This window comes from Bos grunniens, chromosome 20, assembly GCF_055505025.1.
Source record: "Bos grunniens cultivar Pamir isolate PY7600 chromosome 20, Bosgru_T2T1.0, whole genome shotgun sequence".
In the NCBI taxonomy this organism is placed as follows: Eukaryota; Metazoa; Chordata; class Mammalia; order Artiodactyla; family Bovidae; genus Bos; species Bos grunniens.
In genome coordinates this window covers 374,569-394,178 of record NC_141184.1, presented here as the reverse complement: position 1 = coordinate 394,178, position 19,610 = coordinate 374,569, and the positions used below count along the sequence as shown (strand labels likewise).

General features: G+C 49.7%; 1 protein-coding gene across 39 annotated transcripts in view; it reads right to left on the bottom strand.

Moving 5' to 3' along the window:
• CEP72 (centrosomal protein 72) overlaps positions 1 to 19,610 on the bottom strand; it is a 49,950-nt gene that overhangs the window by 10,564 nt on the left and 19,776 nt on the right. For 21 of the 39 annotated variants that reach the window (XR_015149110.1, XR_015149108.1, XR_015149112.1 and 18 more), the window contains 6 exons: positions 19,465 to 19,592; positions 18,415 to 18,607; positions 15,854 to 15,962; positions 7,764 to 7,942; positions 6,276 to 6,440; positions 30 to 304 (listed from right to left, as the gene is read on the bottom strand). Coding sequence is in view for 33 of the 39 variants with exons in the window: in XM_086362347.1 (XP_086218473.1) it covers positions 30 to 304; positions 6,276 to 6,440; positions 7,764 to 7,942; positions 15,854 to 15,962; positions 18,415 to 18,607; positions 19,465 to 19,592 (1,049 nt within the window). In the remaining 6 variants the exon portion in view is untranslated. Of the gene's footprint in view, positions 1 to 29; positions 305 to 6,275; positions 6,441 to 7,763; positions 7,943 to 15,853; positions 15,963 to 18,414; positions 18,608 to 18,768; positions 19,057 to 19,464; positions 19,593 to 19,610 lie in introns of those variants that run through there. The other 18 variants (XR_015149111.1, XR_015149109.1, XR_015149113.1 and 15 more) reach the window with 4 other exon arrangements.

Genomic DNA, 19,610 nt, shown 5'->3' with positions numbered 1-19,610 from the left:
CCACCCCGAGCACCCCCACCCCTGCTCACCTCACTGGCGCTGGGCGGTCTTGGCTGCTCAGGCCCCGGGGTGGCTGAGAGGGAAGAGGTGGCCTGGCCCCAGCCCTCCGAACTGCTCCTCCGGCTCACACTCAGGCTCCCCTCCAGACAGCTGAGACAGGCCTCGTCCGCAGGCGCCTGGAACCTCCCACCAGGCATCCTCCGCTTCCTGTACTTCTCAGGAGCAGGTAAGGGGTTTAACATTTTTTGTGTCGACACACTGGACTTCTGAGAAGAAGCGCCTGAGTCCTCAGTCTCTGTGGAGTCTGTAACAGAGAAGCGGGCAGAGCCCTCACCATCAGGCTCCGGGGCTCAGGGACCAACGCCGCAGTTGTGTGCACACAAAAACGGGAAATTGACCAGAAAGTGAAAGACTGACCAATTACTGTGTCTTCCTGCAAAACTATGTATAACCAACTGGGTCAACTGCGTCTGTGAGCAGATGAACCACTGCTGTCTGGCTGCCTGGGTCAGAGACCACCTGGACACCAATGCCCCCGGCTCCGCGTCCGTCACCAAGTTCACCTGACCAGTGTCAGCAGGCCACCAGGACCCCCTTGCCAGGACTGGTCTGACTCACAGACTCAGAGGGACCCAGCACCCGCCTTCCACAACCCAAATGCACACCAGTCACTCTCCATGCTGCATCCCCCACTATGTGACACTGCCCCATTTCCCCCTGACCTGCAGCAGCCTGGGGCTTCTGCACGAGCCCACACCCCCACAACACCCCCGCCGAGTCTGGCCACAAGGAGCCAGCAGAACAAGCCACCTGGGACTGAGGGTGACCCCACAGAAGTACAGTCTGAATGCTTCAAAGCTCCGGGAGAGAGACTATGGAAACCGAGAACGTGTTCCTGCTCACAAGCATCTGAGACGTAACATTAAGATACTCCATGTGGACTGGATGGATCCTGGACCAGAACACGCACACATGCACCCCCACGTGAATCCGTGTAAAGGGACACGTGTGAGATCTCACGACACAACGTACATGCAGCGAGAGGCCGTGACTGCGGGCCATGGGCACTGGGCAGGCGCCACCACGACCTGCCCTGCCTCCAAGGCCCCACAAGCTCACCTGGATACAACTCAGGAAGGGACTAGGTTTGCTCACACTCGGGAGGTTTCTGACGCTTTTTCCACCTTCATGCAAACAACACTCTCAATTAACTTATTTATTTCCGTTGTCTTTGTGTCATTCAGTTGCAAAGTTGTATCTGACTCTTTGTGACCCAAAGGATCGCAGCATGCCAGGTTCTTCTGTCCTCCAGAGCAATCTCCCAGACATTGCTCAAATTCAGGTGCATTGAGTCAGTGATGCTATCTAATCATCTCATCCTCTGCTGCCCCCTTCTCCTTGTGGCTTCAATTTTCCCAGCATCAGGGTCTTCTCCAATGAGTCAGTTCTTCACATCAGGTGGCCAAACTACTGGAGCTTCAGCTTCAGTTCTTCCAATGAATATTTAGGGTTGATTTCCTTTAGAATGGACTGGTTTGATCTCCATGCAGTCAAAGGGACTCTCAAGGGTCTTCTCCAGCAACACAATTCAAAGGTATCAATTCTTTGGTATTCACCCTTCTTTATGGGTCATACCTGAATGGTCTAATGGTTTTCCCTACTTTCTTCAATTTAAGTCCGATTTTGGCAATAAGGAGTTCATGATCTGAGCCACAGTCAGCTCCTGGTCTTATTTTTGCTGACTGTATAAAACTTCTCCATCTTTGGCTGCAAAAAATATAATCAATCTGATTTCGGTGTTGACCATCTGGTGATGTCCACGTGTACAGACTTCTCTTCTGTTGTTGGATGAGGGTATTTGCTATGACCAGTGTGTTCTCTTGGCAAAACTCTATTAGCCTTTGCCCTGCTTCATTCTGTCCTCCAAGGCCAAATTTGCCTGCTACTCCAGGTGTTTCTTGACTTCCTACTTTTGCATTCCAATCCCCTATAACGAAAAGGACATCTTTTTGGGTGTTAGTTCTAGAAGGTCTTCTAGGTCTTTATAGAACCGTTCAACTTCAGCTTCTTCAGTGTTACTGGTCGGAGCACAGACTTGGATTACCGGGATATTGAATGGTTTGCCTTGGAAACGAACAGAGATCATTCTGTCGTTTTTGAGATTGCTTCCAAGTACTGCATTTCGTACTCTTTTGTTGACTATGAGGGCTACTCCACTTCTTCTGAGGGATTCTTGCCCACAGCAGTAGATATAATGGTCATCTAAGTTAAATTCACCCATTCCAGTCCATTTTAGTTCACTGATTCCTAAAATGTCAACATTCACTCTTGCCATCTCCTGTTTGACCACTTCCAATTTGCCTTGATTCATGGCCCTAACATTCCAGGTTCCTATGCAATACTGCTCTTTACAGCATGGGACTTTGCTTCCATCAGCAGTCACATCCACAACTGGGCACTGTTTTCACTTTGGCTCAGCCTCTTCATTCTTTCTGGAGTTATTTCTCTACTCTTCTCCAGTAGCATATTGGGCACCAACTGACTTGAGCAGTTCATCTTTCAGTGTCACATCTTTTGCCTTTTCATACTGTTCATGGGGTTCTCAAGGTGAGAATACTTAAGTGGCTTGCCATTCCCTTCTCCAGTGGACCACATTTTGTCAGAACTCTCCACCATGACCCGTCTGTCTTGGGTGGCACTATATAGCACGGTTCACAGTTTCACTGAGTTAGACAAGGCTGTGGTCCATGTGATCAGATTGGCTAGTTTTCTGTGACTGTGGTTTTCAGTCTGTCCGCCCTCTGATGGAGAAGGATAAGAGGCTTATGGAAGCTTCCTGATGAGAGACTAACTGAGGGGAAAACTGGGTCTTGTTCTGATGAGCATGGCCATGCTCGGTAAATCTTTAATCCAATTTTCTCTTGATGGGTAGGGCCATGTACCCTCCCTGTTTTTTACCTGGGGCCAAACTAAGAAGAGGTGGCAAAAATACACAGAAGAACTGTACAAAAAAGATCTTCACGACCCAGATAATCACGATGGTGTGATCACTGACCTAGAGCCAGACATCCTAGAATGTGAAGTCAAGTGGGCCTTAGAAAGCATCACTATGAACAAAGCTAGTGGAGGTGATGGAATCCCAGTTGAGCTATTTCAAATCCTGAAAGATGATGCTGTGAAAGTGCTGCGCTCAATATGCCAATAAATTTGGAAAACTCAGCAGTGGCCACAGCACTGGAAAAGGTCAGTTTTCATTCCAATGCCAAAGAATGCTCAAACTACAGCACAATTGCACTCATCTCGCACGCTAGTAAAGTAATGCTCAAAATTCTCCAAGCCAGGCTTCAGCAATATGTGAACCGTGAACTTCCTGATGTTCAAGCTGGTTTTAGGAAAGGCAGAGGAACCAGAGATCAAATTGCCAACATCCGCTGGATGATTGAAAAACAAGAGTTCCAGAAAAACACCTATTTCTGCTTTATTGACTATGCCAAAGTCTTTGACTGTGTGGATCACAATAAACTGTGGAAAATTCTGAAAGAGATGGGAATACCAGATCACCTGACCTGCCTCTTGAGAAATTTGTATGCAGGTCAGGAAGCAACAGTTAGAACTGGACATGGAACAATAGACTGGTTCCAAATAGGAAAAGGAGTACGTCAAGGCTGTATATTGTAACCCTACTTATTTAACTTATATGCAGCGTACATCATGAGAAACGCTGGGCTGGAAGAAGCACAAGCTGGAATCAAGATTGCCAAGAGAAATATCAATAGCCTCAGATATGCAGATGACACCACCCTTATGGCAGAAAGTGAAGAGGAACTAAAAAGCCTCTTGATGAAAGTGAAAGAGGAGAGTGAAAAAGTTGGCTTAAGCTCAACATTCAGAAAACGAAGATCATGGTATCCAGTCCCATCACTTCATGGGAAATAGATGGGGAAACAGTGGAAACAGTGTCAGACTTTATTTTTTGGGGCTCCAAAATCACTGCAGATGGTGACTGCAGCCATGAAATTAAAAGACGCTTACTCCTTGGAAGGAAAGTTATGACCAACCTAGATAGCATATTCAAAAGCAGAGATACTACTTTGTCAACGAAGGTCCATCTAGTCATGGTTACGGTTTTTCCAGTGGTCATGTATGGATGTGAGAGTTGGACTGTGAAGAAAGCTGAAGGCCGAAGAATTGATGCTTTTAAACTGTGGTGTTGGAGAAGACTCTTTTGAGTTCCTTGGACTGCAAGGAGATTCAACCAGTCTATCCTAAAGGAGACCAGTCCTGGGTGTTCATTGGAAGGAATGATGCTGAGGCTGAAACTCCAATACTTTGGCCACCTCATACGAAGAGTTGACTCATTGGAAAAGACCCTGATGCTTGGAGGCATTGGGGGCAGGAGGAGAAGGGGATGACAGAAGATGAGATGGCTGGATGGCATCACTGACTCGATGCACATGAGTTTGGGTGAACTCCGGGAGTTGGTGATGGACAGGGAGGCCTGGCGTGCTGCGATTTGTGGGGTCGCAAAGAGTCGGACACGACTGAGCGACTGAACTGAACTGAACCTACAGTGGAGGTAATGAAGATAACGGCAATCTCCTCCCATGTACGCACTGCTATACGCAGTGCCCCCAACCCAGCAGTAGGCCACCACTGACCCACACCTCTGCTGGAGACTCCTGGACACTCGAGGGCAAGTCTGGGTCAGTCTCATGTGGGGTCATTGCTCCTTTCTCCTGGATCCTGGTGCGCACAAGGTTCTGTTTGTGCCCTCCAAGAGTCTGTTTCCTCAGTCCTGTGTAAGTTCTGGCAGCTCTATGGTGGGGTTAATGGTGACCTCCTCCAAGAGGGCTTATGTCACATCCAGGTCTGCTGCTCCCAGAGTCCCTGCCCCTGCGGCAGCCCCCTGCTGACCCGTACCTCCACAGGAGACACCCAAACTCAGTTCTGTCTCAGTCTCTGTGGGGGCTCTGGGTCCTGGTGTGCACGAGGTTTGAGCCCTCTGAGCTTCCCTGGTGGGTATGGGGTTTGATTCTAAACGTGATTTCATCCCTTCTACCGTCTTGCTGGGGCTTCTCCTTTGTGTAGAGTTACCTCCTGGATTATTGGAAAAGGATGTTTGCTATGACCGGCATGTTCTCTTGACAAAACTGTTAGCCTTTCCCCTGCTTCATTTTGTACTCCTAGGCCAAATTTGCCTGTTACTCCAGGTATCTCTTGACTTCCTACTTTGCATTCCAATCCCTTATGAGGAAAAGGATGTCTTTTGTCAGTGTTAGTCCTAGAAGGTCTTGTAGGTCATCATAGAATCGGTCAACTTCATCTTCTTGGACATTAGTGGTTGGGGCATAGACTTGGATTACTGTGATACTGAATGGTTGGCTTTGGAAATGAACAGAGATCATTCTGTCATTTTTGAGACCGCACCTAAGTACTCAATTTTTTATTCTTTTGTTGACTATGAGGGCTCCTCAATTTCTTCTAAGGGATTCTTGCCCACAGTAATAGATAAGATGGTCATCTGAATTAAAATCTCCCATTCCCATCCATTTTAGTTCACTGATTCCTAAGATGGTAACGTTCAATTTTGCCATTTCCTGCTGAACACATCCAATTTACCTTGATTCATGGACCTAACATTCAAGGTTGCAATGCAATACTGTTCTTTACAGCATCGGACTTTACTTTCACGACCAGACACATCCACACCTGAGTGCTGCTTCCAATTTTGCCCGGCTGCTTCATTCTTTGTGGGGCTATTAGTAATTGCCCCCCACCTTTCCCCATAGCACACTGAACACTTTACAACCTGCAGGGCTCATCTTCTGGGGTCATGTCTTTTTGCCTTTTCATACTGTTTGTTCATGGGGTTCTCGCAGCAAGAACACTGGGGTGGGTTGTCACTTCCTCCTCCAGTAGACCACGTTTTTCACAACTCTTCACTATGACCCGTTCATTTTGGGTGACTCTGCATGTCATGGCTCATAGCTTCATTGAGTTATGCAAATCCCTTTCCACGACAAGGCTGTGATCCATGAAGGGATTTCTAAATTGTAGCTATTGTCATAGGCCCATGATGTATTCAGAAGAGAATGTGTATGCGAGTCCAAGTGTATCAAGAAAGCACCAAAGTACTCACAGAGCAGGAACCTACACCACTCATGTTTTACAAATGTTAGCTTTCATTTGTAAAGGAGCGTATTCCCTTAACACATCTCAGGGTCACACACACACACAGTCGAGAGAAGAGGAGCACAGCACACCGGGGGGCTCACCTGGGGTGAAGCGCTGTGGGGGGAGCTCGCCGCAGCGCTGGTCCTGCAGCCTCGGCTCCACGCAGCCCGCCCTGGAGCTGCTCCTGCGCCGCTCAGGGCCCTTCCACAGAGAGTCCCCACACTGGTGCTGGACTGACTGAGGGCTCAGTCGGTGCCGAGACTCTGCTGTGTTCAAAACATTTAAAAAGTTTATTCCATTAAAACTTACACTTCCGGTTTCTGACAGCGTAGCATATCTGTCAAGCACACTCCTATGTGGGGTAAACAGGAAAGAAAAGCTGAGTGGATAACACAGCGCCAGCCACCCTGCAGGCGTCACTGCCCACAGCACCCCAGGAGAGGGGACCCCGCCCGACCTCCAGCGGGAAGCACCATCCAGCCGATGAGTTGGGACAGACACAGCAGTCAGCGGATCCAGAGACTCCGGCCACTGAATGAACAACCTTGCAAGGTTGTCTTTGCAATAAATGGCACTGGTACAGCTGGATACACGTTGGGACAGACGGACAACCTGAGCCACTACCTCACACCACAGCCAGAAATTGACTCTAGAGAGCAGCTCTCAGATCTAAGTGCAGGTCCCCAGGAGGTGGACAGGGGAGGAAGCCTCCACAAGCACGGCCAGCACACTGAAAAGCACCACCACGAAGGAAAACAGGGTGGAGCGACCTCACTCAGATAGAACCGCTCCTGGAAGCACTGCTTAGGAAATGAAAGGCAGGCCACAGGGTGGGCAGAAATCTGAGACAGGCTGTGTTCTACCAGCATAATGGAGTCCGGGGCATCAATACCAAGAAAGGAATAGGGGAGGGGGGCAGCAGGAACAGAAACGGCTCACAAGATGACACGAGCGCATGAGCAGGCTGCTGGGACTCATCTCCAGGAAACGAGAACTAAAGCCCTCAGTAGACATTGCCGCACGCTCAGGACGGGCGCCACACTGGAGGGCCCGACAGGCCCGGGAGGTGGCGGGGAGGCCGAGGCAGGGTGCTACTGCAGCAGGAAGACCCAGATGCTGTGACTTCACGAAAAGCTCCTGGGACCCATGAGAGAAGCAGCAGCAAAGCAGCTGAAGCTCATACACGAGTCCTGGCGGAAAAGCCGGCACGGGCGTGAAGGAGCTCACATGCCCGCCCTCGTCAGGTGTCAACCCCTCACTCACATGCAGCTGGAGCCAGAGAGGAGCCCCCTTGAGGCCAGCGGGGACTCAGCCCCTCCAGCACAGGACGCCCCACATCTTCGCTACCCCCGCAACTGACCTGAGAGGGACCTGAGGTGACAGACTTGCAGTGACTACATCCACCTAAACACACTGACTTCTCCTGCAATTCCACGACCAAATTACTGATATTTCCAGGTGCACAAGACTTCCTGAAGGGTCTACATTTAAAGGTAAATTCTCTTAAAAAGGCGGCGTGGATCCTGAGGCAGCAGACATCAGCCTCCCAGCCGGGCTTGCACCCACCCTCTCGGCGAGGAGCAGCCTACCTTGGGAGGTCTGGAGGCTGGCCTCTGACTCCTTCTGGCTGGAACTCATGCCCCCAGGAGGGTTGCTCAGGTCCCACTCGCACTCAGCAATGAGGCTCAGGACCGCCTCGTCATCCGCATCCATGACCAAGCACTTCTTGGCGGAGGAGTCAGTGCACTTGACTCTGGAGTGATGAGGTCTACAAAGACAAGCAAACCTGGCTCTGTGCTCCCACCCCCACCCAGCGCGTGAAGACCCCGGGACACAGCCGCCTGCACTGCTGACCCTGCCTCAAGGTCTCAGGAGGAGCAGCGGGGGCTTCTGCCACAGGGAAGGCGGAGTGAACTCGGCCAGGATGACTGGTCACCACACCCGGCTTCATTAAAGGGTGGCAGTTCCAGGAAGCCCCCCGTGCAAGGATCTCCTAGCACTGTGGTACACGTGACCAGCAAAATTCAAGGAGGGACTTGTCTGGCAGTCCAGTGGTTAAGATCCCATGCTTCCAATTCAGGAGGCACGAATTCTATCCCTGGTTGGGGAAGCGAAGATCCATATGGACCGACCAAAAAACAAAACAAAAAGAAAGTTCAATAACATGGTGTTCCAAATTTCTATTTTCACATTAAGTGAATATATCTCTCTAACAACTGAAACGTGAGGCTGTAGAATAGGATGTCCCTCCATACAAAGGCAAACATTCACAGGAGACCTAATTCTAACAAAGGCAGCTTAAGAATCACTCTTCAAAACAGAACTCAGTCACATACTACGAACACTGGCTTTATGACCCTGATCACACTTTGAGAAGTCAATGACACTCTATTTTCTAGAGCTGAGAGTCTTCCAGGTCCCTGCAGAAAGAAGGGGACTGGGTTCTCCTTCAAGGTCTGCCCACAGACACCTGATGGTGGACACATACAGCCTATCGGGGTCTCTACTGTCACCTCTGGATAATAAGGTCACTGTACCAGATCATCTAAACTCTGTGATAACTTAGTCTTGAGATAATCAAGGATAGGTCAACTGAAAACACGTTCCCCAGGTGGCTCAGTGGTAAAGAATCCATCTGCTAATGCAGGAGATGTAGGAGACACGGGTTTGTTGCCTGGGCTGGGAAGATCCCCTGGAGGAGGGAATGGCAACCCACTCCAGGATTCTTGCCTGGAGAATCTGGTGGACAGAGGAGCCCGGCGGGCTACAGTCCATGGGGTCGCACAGCGTTGGACATTACTGAGAACACACAGACTGCAAAACATCGCTGAAACAAAGTAAAGATGACATAAGTAAGTGGAAACACACCACATATGCATAGACTGGAAGACTCAACACTGTTAAAATATTCATTGCCCAAAGAAATCCACAGAATCCGTGCGATCCTATCAAAATCCCAATGATATTTTCCCCAGAAATAGAAAAGCCATCCTAAAATGCATCTGGAATCTCATGGAGCTCCAAACAGCCATAACAACATTGAGAAGAGTAAGCACTAGAACCAGGTTCAGAAACGCTGGATGAAATCAGGCTTTGATTTTAGACAACTGTGAGTAATAATACTACAAGGTCTAATGGAAAAAAGAGACAATGTGAAAGAACGGACGGGAAACCCAAGCAGAGATGGGGAAATTCTAAGAAAGACCCTAATAGAAACGTTAGTTGAAGACACTGTAACAGATGAAAAGTGCCTCTAATGAGCTCAACAGTAAACTGGATGTGGCTGAGGAAAGAACCTCTGAACTTGATAACATAATAACAGAAACTCTAAAATTGAAAAGCGAAGATTAAAAAAGACTGGAAAAAAAAGAAAAACCAGAATAGAATACCTAGAATCGTGGGCCAACACCAAAAGGCCTAATATTCACACATGAGCCTGCCAACAGGAGAGAAGGGAACTGAAGACGACTAAGAATCCCTTAAGGGAATGTCAGACACCAAATCACACAAACAGGAAGCTCTGAGAACAGTGGTAGAATAAATGCTGGGAAAAATTACATCAAGGAATATATCCAAACTGGAGAAAAGCTAAGACAAAGAAAAAAATCTTCAAGTCAGAAGGGAAAGTTCTTTATGTACATTATTGTTGTTCAGTTGCTAAGTCGTGTCTGGCTCTTTGTGACCCCATGGACCTCAGCATGCCAGGCTCCCCTGTCCTTCATCATCTCCTGGTGTTTGCTCAAAATCACCATCATTGAGTCCATGATGCCAATCCAACTATCTCATCCTCTGCCGCCCCCTTCTCCTCCTGCCTTCAATCTTTCCCAGCATCAGGATCTTTTCCAATGAGTCGATTCTTCACATCAGGTGGCCAAAGTATTTATTGGAGCTTCAGCATCAGTCCTTCCAATCAATATTCAGGATTGATTTCCTTTAGGAATGACTGATTTGATTTCCCTGCAGTCCAAGGGATTCACAAGAGTCTTCTCCTGCACCACAATTCAAAAGCATCAGTTCTTCAGCATTTAGCCTTCTTTATGGTCCAACCCTCATATCCATACATGACTACTGGAAAAACCATAGCTTTGATTTTGTGGACCTCTGTCAGCAAAGTGGTGTCTCGTCATAGCTTTTCCTCCAAGGAGCAAGCGTCTTTTCGTTCCATGGCTACAGTCAAGCCCACAGTGATTCTGGAGTCCAAGGTGAGAAGAATCTGTCACTGCTCCCACGTTTCCCCCTTCTGTCCGCCATGAAGTGACAGGACCAGATGCCATGATCTTAGCTTTCTTACTGTTTACACTGTACTTAGTCTATTAAGTGAGCAACAATATTATGTTAAAAAACAATGTATACACTTTAATTTTAAAATGTTTTATTGCTAAAAAGTGCTAACCATCATCTGAGGCCTTTGCAAGTCATGGCAGCAATGGGATCACAGATCACTGAAATATAAAAAGCTGAAAAAGTCTGAAATACTGCAAGAATTACCAAAATGTGACACAGAGACATGAGGTGAATAAGGAACAAATGCCACTCGGAAAATGGCACGACAGACTCGCCTGACTCGAGGTTAACACAAACCTTCAATCTATGAAAACACAGAATCTGCAAAGCACAATGAAGCAAAGCACAGAAAACGAGGTCTGCCTGTCCTGTGTGCTCAGGGCGACCACCAAAGTGAAAACATGCCCATAACTGATGTGTTAACGGGGAAATGGAATCACTGGATGATCACGTAAAACCAGGAAAGGAAGGGAAAGATCAGAAGACAAAGTAAGAACAAGGGCATCAGACAGAAACAGCGAACACAGCAGCTGTTAACCCAGCTGCATCAAGAATCACTTCAGACATCAGGGTGTAAACGCACCAAGTGGAGGGCAGAGACGGTTAGCGCGGATCAAAATACAAGGCCGACTACATGTTACCTACAGAAGCCCCCTTCAAATATAAAGATGCACAGGTTAAAAGTAAATGGACAGAGAAAGAAAAACAGACTATGCTAACACCAATCAGAACAAAGTGGAAGTAGCTACATCACTTTCAGACAGAGCTGACTTTGGGTGGTGAGTGCAACCTGGGATAAAGAGGGGTCAGGACTCAGGGCAGCTCTGCAGGAAGACGCAGCAGCCCTGGACGGGCTTGCACCAATAAGACAGCATCAGGTTACCCAACACAGCCACTGAGGGAGCTCAGGAGGACGGATCCACTTCCCTACCCCGCGTCAGAAAGGGGTGGATCCCGCAGGCAGTCAGTCACCAAGGACACAGCTGGGCCCGACACCACCACCTGGAGGAGCCGGCGTCCACTGTGTCCAGACAGCAGGACACTCGTCCCACAGTCACACGGAACACTCACCAACACATATTCGTCCTGGGCCACAAAACATGCCTCTACACGTTAAAAAGAAAACAAATCACACGATATTTGTTCTCAGGGCACAATGAAATTAAACTTGTAATAAAATAAGTAACAGAAAGATAACTGGAAAATCTCAAAAAAAGGAAGATTAAACAACATATTCCCAAATAACATGAGTCAAAGAAACCTCAAAGTATTCTGAAGTAAAGTACTTCAAAATAAAAATATTTTCAACCAAATTAAAAAGAATATACACCTCACTGAAATTTGTGGGATGCAGTGAAAGCAATGTGTAGAAGGAAATACATAATACTGAATGCACAGTAGACACAGTACAATCCAAAATCAGTGACCTAAGCTTCCATCTTAGGAAACTAAGAAAATAAATCCAAAGCAGGAAGAACAAAAGCAATAGTAAAATTTAGAGTAAAAATCAATAAAGTTGAAAACAGGAAAAAAAGAAAATCAACAAATCCAAAAGCTAGTTCTAAATTTAAACACATAAATAAAATGGAAAAACCTCTATCTATAACAGGTTAACTAGGGAAAAAAGACGCATCACTAACACAGGAAGTAAAAGCAGCAGCACCACTGGAGATCCTGTGGAGCAAGAGGGTAACAGAGAGCACCCTGCCCACAAACGGGATAACCCGGATGAAACGGAACCGTTCTGGAAACGCACAATCTTCCAAAACCCACACCAGGAAAAGTAGATAGGAAGAACAGACTTGTATGGATTACAGACCTTGAATCAATCATTGATAGCCTCCTAAAATACCAGGTCCAGATACATTCACTGGTAAATTCTACCAACATTTAAGAAAGAAATTATACCAATTTTCTATAAGACAGAAGAGGAAACAGAGGGAATACAGACTAACTTATTCTATGAGGCCAGCATTACCTTAATGCCAGAACCAGCAAAGACAATGCAAGGAAAATACAGACCCTTTATCTCCCATGAACACGGATGCAAAAAATCCCCAACAAATACCAGCAACTTGAGGCCATGAAGGTATGAAAAGAAGTCTACACCACAAGAGAGTGGGGTTTATTCCAGGTGCACAGCTGGTTCAACATTCGGAAAAAAGTCAGTGTAATGCATCACATCAACAGGCTCAAGAAGAAGAGTCACGTGACAATATCAGTAAATACAGAAAAAGTATTCGACAAAGTCTAATACCCATCCGTGATAAAATGGTCAGTAAACTGGGCATGGATGGGAACCTGCTGCACTGGATAAAGACACCAAGGGAAGCCCGCAGGTGGCAGCAGACCTGGTGGGAAACACCCGCTGCCACCCCGCCAAGACCAGGAGCGAGGCGAGCACGGCCCCACTGCCCACGGCCTTCACACCATACTGGATGTCCCAGAGAGACCTGCTGCCACCCTGCCAAGACCAGGAGCGAGGCGAGCAAGCCCCGCTGCCCATGGCCTTCACACCATACTGGATGTCCCAGCCAAGGCAGTAAGATGAGAAAAGGAAATTAACAGCATACAGATTGGGAAGGAAGACATATACAACTATAGATGGCATGTTCAAAGATGACATGCCATCTACAGAAAACCAAAAAATCAGTCTTACAGCAAACTCATAAAATTCAAAATGTATGGGTTACACTGTGTCCCCTAAAAAGGGATGCTGAAGTCCTAACACCCTACACCTCAGAGCATGACCTTATTTGGAAATAAGAGTCTTTACAGAGGTAATTGAGTTAAAATGAGGAAATTATGGGGAGCCCTCGGAGAAGGCAATGGCATCCCACTTCAGTACTCTTGCCTGGAAAATCCCATGCATGGAGGAGCCTGGTGGGCTGCAGTCCATGGGGTCGCTAAGAGTCAGACATGACTGAGCGACTTCCCTTTCACTTTTCACTTTCATGCATCGGAGAAGGAAATGGCAACCCACTCCAGTGTTCTTGCCTGGAGAGTCCCAGGGATGGGGGAGCCTGGTGGGCTGCCGTCTCTGGGGTTGCACAGAGTCGGACATGACTGAAGTGACTTAGCAGTAACCAATATGACTGATGTCCTTAAGAACGGGGAAATCTGGACACAGGACAGACGGGCACAATGGGGAGCTCTGTGAAAAGACGCAGGGAGAAGACAGCCACAGTGAGAAGACTGGAGAGAATGCTGGAGATGGTCAGCAAACCGTTGAAGCTGGAGTCACGGAATGGATTCCCTCTTAGAGCCTCCAGGAGGAAGCAGGGCTGACAACACCTTGATTTCAGATTTCCAGCCTAAGAACTGTAAGGCAATAAATTTCTGTTATTTTAAGCCACCCTGTTTGTGGTACTTCGTCACCAGCAGCTGCATACAAGCCAAATGCTTTCATATATTGTCAGCAATGAACAACTGGAATTTTAAATTAAAAAGCCTAAATTAGCCTCAAAAGACCAACATACTAAAGCATAAGTCTAACAAAATACGTACAGCATCAAATCAGGAAAACTACAAACCTCTGATAAATGAAATCAAAGAAGAACTAAATAAATGGATATTCCATGTCCGTGGATATGAAGACTCAATAGTGTTAAGATGTCAGTTTCTTCTCATCTGTAATTCAACACAATCTCAATCAAAATTCCAGCAAGGTATTTGGTGGATATTGACAGATTAATTCTAAAAGTTATATGGAAAGTAACTGGCAACTCAATGTTGAAGGAGGACAAAGTCACAAGACTGACACTGCGTAACTCATAAATGCACATGGATGTGGACGAAGCTAGAGAGCTCTGTGGGGTCTTTTCTGTAGGAAGGCACCAACTCCATCACGAGGGCTCCACCCGCAGGACCTCATCGCCCCTAACAGGCCCTGTCCCCTAAAGCCACTGAGTTGGGGGTTGGGGCTCCAGCATGTAAATCTGGGGCACACAATACTCAGACCATTCTGCAGGGTTAGTTAGCTGGGTTTGAAATAGGGATGTGAGGGGAGGGGAACTCCAAGCCAGACAGCTGAGGGAAGAGGAGATTCCCGAAATTTGGAACTGATCTTAAGATGTTAGAACAAAGTATGGCCCACGAGTCAAATCCAACCCACACCTGTGTTGTAAAAGGTTTATTGGAACACAGTCTTTAGTTTATGTACTGTCTACAGTTGCTTTCATCTACAAAGTCAGGGTTGAGAAGTTAAAACACAGATCATACAGTCCACGGAGCTGAAAACACTCTTTCCAGCCCTTTACAAAAAAAGTCAGCTGACCTCTACGTTAGAGAAATTTACAGATGAACTAAGGTGTGTAGTGGAAGAGAAAGAAAACTATTAAAAGCTTCAGACAAAACAAAATGGTATTTAAGAAGGAATATATAATCCTCACACATTACAAGCTAGGTAAACACCATGGACTGACTTACACCTTTAGAATCAACCAAACACACAAAGACTGTGCTTTCAGAACACACGTGCTACCACCCCGACATCTCAAGTCAGACATAAAGATGCAGACGGCAGGCGCTGGGAGGCGCTGAGAAGCCAGGCACAGGCGGCACAGGCTCCCACAGCCCGGCACAGCGAGCGGGAGCCCTGCCCGCAGAGCAGAGAAAGGAAGGGGGACGCCGGAGGGAGCAAAGCCCAAGAACCGACACGGCCAGGTGGGAAGAGGGGGCTCCAGAGCTGCCAGGTCTGTCAGAGTGCTCCCGTCCACAAACAGCAGTGTCTGCACCATCTGAGATCAGAAAGGAACAAACAGAGCCTGGAAGCAGCAACCATTAGAGACGGGCAGGCGGCTGCCTGAGGGGTGGGCAGGCGCTGGTAGGTGGGACCTCGGCTTCTTGCCACAGGCCTTTCGAGCTACGTATCCGACATCAATTACTTTAACAACGTTTTCAGTATTGGGTTGGCCAGAAAGTTCTTACCATCTTACAGAAAAACTCAAACATTTTGGCCAAACTAATATTGAAAAGTAACCTACAGAAGATGTGATGGACAGGAAGAGAGGCTGTCCTACGGTATCCTTTATCGCCAGCTGGTGTGGGGCGTCTCTCCCACCCCCACCACACCTCCCGCAGGCCTGCCCTCTAAGTGGCAATCCGCATGCAGAGTTTGTATCTTCAGTTAATACAGAGGCTGGCATTTTTCTATCAACAGTGAACACTCCTCAAGAAGTTCAAACACCACTTCTGTTCATGGGCTTCCTTGATAGCTCAGCTGGTAAAGAATCCACCGGCAGTGCAGGAGACCTGGGTCAGGAAGACCCCCCGGAGAAGGGCAAGGCTACCCACTCCTGTATTCTCGCCTGGAGAATTGTACTATACAGTTCATGGGGTCACAGAGAGTTGGACATGACTGAGCGACTTTCACTCTCGCTTTTTCTGTTCATACCTTTCTTCTCTGAAAACAGATGGGAAGCTCTGCTCTGAGTCCAGCGATTCCTCCGAACCAAAATGCAGCCGGGACGCTCTCCGCTCACTCTCCCTCACGGGGCGGTCATCTACAGAGAAGACACCATGGGAAAGTAGCGACCAGAGGCAGGTGCCAGGCCCCGCTGTGGCGCACCTGCCGGCCTCCCATGGGGAGCAAAGGTGTCCTGCCGCCCACTCAGCCTCACACGCACCTGACCAGAGGCAATGCCCTGTTCTGGGGCCCTTCCCTCCCTCGAGGGCCAACCCACCACAGGAGCCCGTGGAGGTGCTGAGCGTGATCCCCGGAGGCGGCAGCTTACACCAGGCTTGAGCCTCAGACAGGAAGGGAAACACACACTCAAGTTCACGTGCAGGCACACCCTTCTTGTCTCCTCTTGACACATATCAGGGATGCTGGGCAAGGTCCCCAAACACCCCTAACAAGTGTCCACGGGCGAGGAGCCCAACACACTGGAGAGAAGAGGCCCAGGCCACGTGCTAGCACCCAGGGCTCACCTCTCAGATCCTGGGACTGGAACAGGGGGCAGAGCCAAGCCTAACTGTTTCCACACGTGCCCTGGACCCAAGAAGGCCTCACGTGTCCACAGCCACACCTCCTCGGGAGTGCCCAAGGGAGGCTGCCCTCCCAAACGCTGGTGGCCAGCCCTCAGGAACTTGTCAGGACCACCCCAGACTTGCTCAGGAAGCTGAGCCCACAGCGCCCAGAGGCACATGTCCCAGTGAGAAACAAGGACCAAGGTGTGGACTCTGCATGGCAGCCCTGGCCCCACGCGGGGTGCCCCCGGGAGCCCCCTCCATCCCCTCGGGGACTCCGTCCGCCACACGCTGGTCTGAGGCCTCCTGGGCTCTGCACTCTCATGGCCTGGACGTGGCCTTCATGCCAGCAACTCACGACTCTACTTGCTCAGCCTGAACTTCACTGAGTCAGCGCCATGCCCCTCACTCTGAACTCAAGCTCCATGTGGCTAAGACCAGCGCAAACCTGTCTCACCCAGACCACACCCTCTCTGCACGGCAGCGGCCCCCAGGCCCGGCGAGGGCCTCCTCTGCTCCCGGCCAGAGCGCTTGGGTTACTCCCTCGGAGCTCCCACGGCGCCCGGCGGGACAGCGGGCCTTCCAAGAGCTCCAGGGCTCCCGCAGCACGGACTCCAGTGACTCTCCTTTCTCATGTCTGAGTACCTTTCAGACTGGAACAACTCTATAAGACCGAATCGAAAACTTTTATCACAAGTAGAAACTAATCATTTAAGACTGAAGACTGCACAACTTTCAAGAAGGATTGTAATGCTTCAATAGTTTACAGAATACTTATACAGTCAACTAAGGAGACCTGTGTTCGATCCCTGGGTCGGGAAGATCCCCTGGAGAAGGAAATGGCAACCCACTCCAGTACTGTTGCCTGGAGAATCCCATGGACGGAGGAATCTGATGGGCTACAGTCCACAGGGTCGCAAAGAGGTAGACACGGCTGAGCAACTTAACTAACTAAGGACACAAGCATTTAATCCTCCCAAATATCTAAAAACCAACAAAACGTTGAAACCCTAAGTAGGTCTGAACAAACAGTGCACCTCTGGGGGTCAGTGCCCCAGGCCCAGGCTGGTGTGGCCTAACCACGCAGCCAGGCTCCCTAGAGCCAGGGCCACCAGCCCGGGGACAAGGAGGTGAGCCAAGGCAGGCACAGCTGGGGTGCTTGTGAGAGACGCTCTGTGCAGCTGAGGGGGCAGAACCCGGAGTGTCTGCAGGTCCTGTGGACACTGAACGGGCAGGAGCCATGGTCTGCCCGCTGCCCAGCATCTACCTGACAAGCGCTGCCGTGTGGGTCTCATTTCATTATCTCAGCACCTGGGAGGTGGAGACACCCTGGAATCCCTCCAGCCTCCCCAAGCGGTCAAAGGCCCCCCGAGTGGACAACACGCACTGATCACTGGGGGCACAGAAGGACCACCACCCTCCAATCAGACAGTCTTAACTGCCCTCAAGCGGCACTTCCACAGGAGGATCAGGTCTAAGACTCTATGCCCTCCTTCCCCAGGGCCTCCGGACTGGCACACCCTCGGCTCCCGCCGCTTGTCCTGCAAGCCCCAGAGATTCGGTTCTTCCTGGGCCATGGCGGCAGCTGCACCTGCCAAGAGGCTCTCCCGCCGAGGCCCTCCCACTCTCTCACGCTGTTGCCCGGGCCGTGCGCAGCACAGTAACCTCTCATTCCTGTGCTCTAGGCGCATGCAAAACCAGGCTGAATCCAGCCGTCCGACTGAGCCTGGGACAACACCCAGGAGGCCATGCGAGGAAATAGACAACAGAGCTTGAGAACAGCTGGAGAGCCGAGCCAGCCCACACCTGTGCCCCGGCCAGCCCAGCAGGCACTTGTGGTCTCAGGAAGTGGCTCCCGGCCGCCTTCCCAGGAGGCTTTTCTGTGAGAGGAGGAAACCAGCTCCCCTCTCCAGAAGGGGCAGCAGCGCGATCGCCCCAAGAACACGAGCAGGGCACCGAGAGAGGCTGGGAGCGCAGCCGGCCTACCCAGCTGCTGGAGCCCTGGGAGCATGTGCACCACGAAGAGGCGGTAGTCAGGCTCGCTCTTCACCACGGGGTTCAGCCGCAGGTCCACGTCCAAGAGCCCCGCCAGGGAGTGGAGCCGGAAGACCTCCGCCAGCGAGGAGATGCGGTTGTAGTAGAGGTTGAGGCTCTCCAGCGCCGTCAGGCACTCAATGCCCTGCCGGGACAAACGCACGGTGAGACGGGCGTCGACACACACTCACTCCACACCCCCCGCCCCCCATCACTGGACAGCAGAGCAAAGGTGAGCTCTGCCGCGAGCGCTGCTCCCGGGCGCGAGGCGGCCGAGCCGGTCAATCCCTGCGGGGCCTCACGCACCAGCTGAGCGACGCATCCAACGCCAAGCTCTCACACCCAGCCCCGTTGGCGGAACCACCGCTGCCCCCGCTTCACAGATGAGAAGACTGAGTATAGCCGGGACGAGATCTTGCGGCAGACGCTGATGCGAGGGGCAGGGCTCCCAACCAGGTCGGGGCGCTGACAGACTCGCGCTCCAGGCAGGGGCATCCTGCCTCCCTTTCTCCCCACCGCAGGCCCTGGCAGTTCACACGGCGTTCCCATTCGTCATCGCCTGGGGACTTCTTGCGTCCTCTCCGTCACCAGCGCCTGCTGCGACAGGCACACAAGCCATTCAAGGGCCCAAGGCCACTAACAGTCAGACACACACGGATGAGAAGTGCAGCGTGGGTGCAGAGGACAGCTGATGCAGGATGAAGGCGGGCACACACACGCTCGTCTTTCGGGCCTTTTTTCCTTTACAGACAAAACCATCTTCGTCAGAGCGGGGTGATTTCATGTTATAGTTGGAATACAACGCGATGCATAGCAAATCCAGCTCACAGCAAACACAGAGAATGCGGCACAGCACTCACAGTCACTTTAGGTGCACAGTTTACAAGTTTTAGAAGCAGTCGTGAAACACAGTGCTTTTTTTTTTTTTTTTTTACCATACATGTACTTCCCCCTGCTATTATAGCAATAAATTTTCTTTTAAGAAACAAACCTAAAACTTACCTCTAGACTAACCAAGGAGTTTCGTGAGAGATCTAGAGATTTTAGACTTGTTAAATTCATCAAAGAATTTCCCAGGTGAGTAATCTTTTCTTGGTAAGTTCCAGGAATAGATAATGACTGAAGTTCAGCTAAGAATAGAAAAGTAA